The sequence below is a fragment of the Cynoglossus semilaevis genome, chromosome 8 (genome assembly GCF_000523025.1).
Source record: "Cynoglossus semilaevis isolate Cse_v1.0 chromosome 8, Cse_v1.0, whole genome shotgun sequence".
Taxonomy (NCBI): Eukaryota; Metazoa; Chordata; class Actinopteri; order Pleuronectiformes; family Cynoglossidae; genus Cynoglossus; species Cynoglossus semilaevis.
The window spans coordinates 22283701-22287530 of record NC_024314.1 but is presented as its reverse complement, the minus strand read 5'-3'; the positions used below and the strand labels follow the sequence as shown (position 1 = coordinate 22287530).

At 42.4% G+C, this 3830-nt stretch overlaps 1 protein-coding gene across 1 annotated transcript in view; it reads left to right on the top strand.

The window, feature by feature from the left end:
- LOC103382799 (ELKS/Rab6-interacting/CAST family member 1) overlaps positions 1-3830 on the top strand; it is a 145658-nt gene that overhangs the window by 88341 nt on the left and 53487 nt on the right. Inside the window, exon 20 of the mRNA XM_008315718.3 lies at positions 3709-3830. This exon is cut by the window's right edge and continues 22 nt beyond it. Coding sequence (XP_008313940.1) covers positions 3709-3830 — 122 coding nt within the window. The remainder of the gene's footprint in view (positions 1-3708) is intronic.

Below are 3830 nucleotides of genomic sequence, written 5' to 3'. Positions count from 1 at the left end.
GAAAGGGAGGGAACCGGAGCGGCGGCCTCTTTAACAGCCGTTTCTTCTGCACTTACTGTTAGCAAAACCTCCCTTTACCCTGCGTTTTGCCTCACAGAGGAAAGACTTGAAAAGAAAGCTGCAGATCTAAAGCGTCAGATCCACTGGGAACCTTTTACTCCGCACAGTGCTGCCTTCATTGCCTTTGTTATTTTCCTACTGTTAAGGGCGCACTGCCAGCACCGCTGAGAGCACACTGCGTTTAAAAGTGCCCTCTGACAGTAGAATCATCTGAAGCTTCAGCAAAAGAGCATCGCACTAAAAACCCCAGTTTGGTTTTTTTTTTTCTTCTAGTTTTTTTTTTTTTTTATAACGATCACAAACCTACACCTACCACGATCTGCACTTGTCACAAGCCTGCGCCCAACTCTGCAGCCTGCGAGGGCCCAGTTTACAGCCGTAGAATGAGATCAAGGCGGCAACGTTCAGCAGCTCCAGAATTAGACGAACCCATCTGGAATAAATCTCTTCTTTTTTTTCTTTTTTTTTTTGGTCATCAGCAGCCTGTGCCGTCAGGTGACTCTCAGAGCTCTGTTAGCTTTAACAAGGCAGCGCTTCCATTAGCCTTCCCTGAAGTTGGGTTTATGAGGCTGGGTGTGTGTGTGTGTGTCTGCAGCAGAGATTGTGTGATAAAAGAACCGTGTGTGTGTGACACAGTCTTTCAGTAACTCTTTGTGTAACATTTCAGATTTTCATATGCATTTTAAATCACATATTTCCAGGAAAGGTAAGACAGATCAAAGCCCAGTCAGAAAGTCCTGGAAGCCCCTCCCCCTTTTACATCCCCACTTAAATAAAGCCATTAAATTCTGCAAAAAATAAAAATGGAAAAGTTTAGTTTAAAATATTTAATATAATGCATGAAAAATAAATGTAAAAACAGCTGAAGGACAGATGGAGACAAAGAATAAAAGTTTTAAAAAAAATTAAAAATATTAATGTTGCTTTGTTTTCAGATGTTAAAACAAATAATGGAAATGTCAAATATTCAACATCATCTATAAAAACTTGTGTTCCAGAAAAAGCAGAATTTAAAAAAAATTCTTCAAATACTGTATGGACAAAAATAGCTAAAGGTTAGCCAAGAAGGCTCAAATGTCCCTGTCGGGTTTTTTTTTTAGTTTTTTTTTTTTTTTACATTGTGTGAGCCACCGAAAATTACCTTTAAAAAAGAATTTGTGGCTCCCATAAAACTGTTCAAGTGCCACGGCCGGACCCTGAGCCGCACTTTCAACAGACCATTTGTGTCATAAAAACAGAAGACGCAATAATCCCAGGTATAATCATTCACAAGTTGAACACGGACCAGACTTCTCCAGAGAGCCGCTCCAACAACCCATGGATCAGGTCAGTTAATTGGCCCTGACAGGGCTGCAGATGCCTGATGGGACATTTCCACCCTGACAATGCGGTCAGTCGGGCTGAGCTGAGAATATTTGGCTCTTCACGCGGTCGGCACTTGTAATCTGTCTTCATTTAGTCGCTCTCATCGCCGCGTTCTTACCCACAGCTCCGCTGTCTCTGTGCTGCGTTTGTGAGTGAAGACAGAGGTTTGGGGAAATGAAAGCGTCTGGTATGTGAGAAATGTAAATGACATTTGCATGTATCTGCGTCAGTGTACAGACGTGTTGTGTGTCAACGCGGCGGTGAGACGTTTGACGTTCCCTGCTTTAATTTGAACCGTTTGGTGTCGACTTTGTCATTATAATCTAATGCAGAGTCACACTTGATTAGCCTCTGCCTCGTAGCGAGAAAAACAAAAAAATACAAAAACACACACTGTTTACTGTGTGCGAGAGCCAACGTTCGGAGCCGGAATATGTTTGTTTATCCATATATGAGTTTGTGTTGCTGTTTGTGTGGGTGTGCGGTCAGCGTTCGAGCCCCTCTGGGACTGTGGAGGAAACCGCTGTGATTCAGAGTCTCTGGAAAACTGACAGGAATCAGGGAGAAATCCAGGCCTTGCCCCCCCCCCCCCCCCCCCCCCCCCCCCCCCCCCTGCAGTTCTGCCTGTGGCTGATGGGATGGATGGGGATGAAGATGAAGCTTGTTGCTTTCTGACCGCATGGAACGCCGTCCATCCGTCCTTCCTTCCATCCATCCGTCTGTCTGTCTGTCTGTCTGTCCAGGCAGGACGAGATGGAAGGAGACAAGAGGGGAATCCGGAGCCGTGTGTAAGAGCTGGTTTCTTTGCATATTCTTGCGGACAAGCTCGGTGTTTATGTTTTAGTAATTTGATGAGCCGTGTCCGTATAACGAGTACCTGTCATTGGTACTTTGGTGTTGCCATGGTGATCATCCTTTTAACATCAGCTGACAGTATCTGCTGGTCTGTGCTCACCAAAAGCCAGGCTCGGGGCAGAAATATGCTTTTCACATAGCTTTCAAATTCTCATCATATTTGCTTTAATTCTAGGTAGCGTTCGCAAAGACTGAGTGAAAAATGCACAACCAGACGCTCCGTACTTTGTCTCTTTGCTTTGGATACAATGAAGTGCATCATGTGAAAATACATACAATATATATACTGTACATAAATGGTTGTCTCTGTATTTTTGTTTACACAAGCCGTTAGCTCAAAAGGCTAAACATCATGTGCCATGTCATATACAGTACATGTACTCACAATAATACTGTTTAAGAACTCTGATATAGATAAACAAAGTAGCCAAGTAGTAGTAGCACAAATGGAACTAGAAAATCAAATACAGGACAATATAATTAAACATATTTCACAAATATCTTAGCTATTAGCTTAGCAACGCGCTGTAGCTAGAAAATGAAGCCTGTTCAGAAACACGTAAAGTTAGCCTTTCAGGGCTTTTGTGAAACTGTAGTCTAATGTTAGCCACATGATGCTAATACTCTGAGATAGTGACAAGAATGTTCCAGAAATGAATTGCTTGAATTTCATATGTATTTTTCAAAGGTTAAAAGTCGGAACAAATTAAATAAAGAAGAAATGTTTAATTCCTCCTGCAGCGGCTCAGCATTTCACTTCTTACATTTGGTTGTTTTGTTGTTTTGTTTTTTGGTATTTTTTCTTGTTGGATGGTTGATTGTGTGGCTTTTTTGGTATTTTGTCTTGTTGGATGGTTGATTGTGTGGCTTGAAAGCGTGGAAGACAAAGATTATACGTGGGCCTTAAGATCCCCACCCTAAATGAGCCGAGGACGTCTTGATTACATGGTGTGCGTCACACTTGACCACCAGCGAGCCTCCTATTTTTGCAAAAATGCAGCAGTTTTATCCTTCTAAATCACAACGCTGTGCTCCAATTAAGAGGACTTTACTGCGTCTGTTGACATGCCACAGGCAACATTAAAGCATTCCCAAATTGGTATCTAGTCGTGCAAATAGTTTTGGCTTCTTCTTTTATCCAGATTATCTATCTCAAAGATTCCTTTCTCCCCCTCATTAAAAGGGAGGTGACTGAAGGAATGTCTCGCCACCAGCTTGAAAAAAAAAAACAACGACCTTTTCCTTTTATTTTTAGACGGATGTGCCGTGTTTTTGTGACCAAGTGGACAAATGTTTTTGAAAACCACATTTATCTGTTTTTTTTTTTTTTTTTGTACGTATTTGAATCCACCTGCAGCATCACTTACTGTCGGAAAATAGTGCTAAAAATAGGGCCCTCAATTAAAAGTGTGATTTTCCTTCGTGCAGGCAAGAGGCGCTGCTGGCAGCGATAAGTGAGAAGGACGCCAACATTGCCCTGCTGGAGCTCTCGTCCTCCAAGAAGAAGAAAACACAGGAAGAGGTGGCGGCTCTGAAGAGGGAGAAGGACG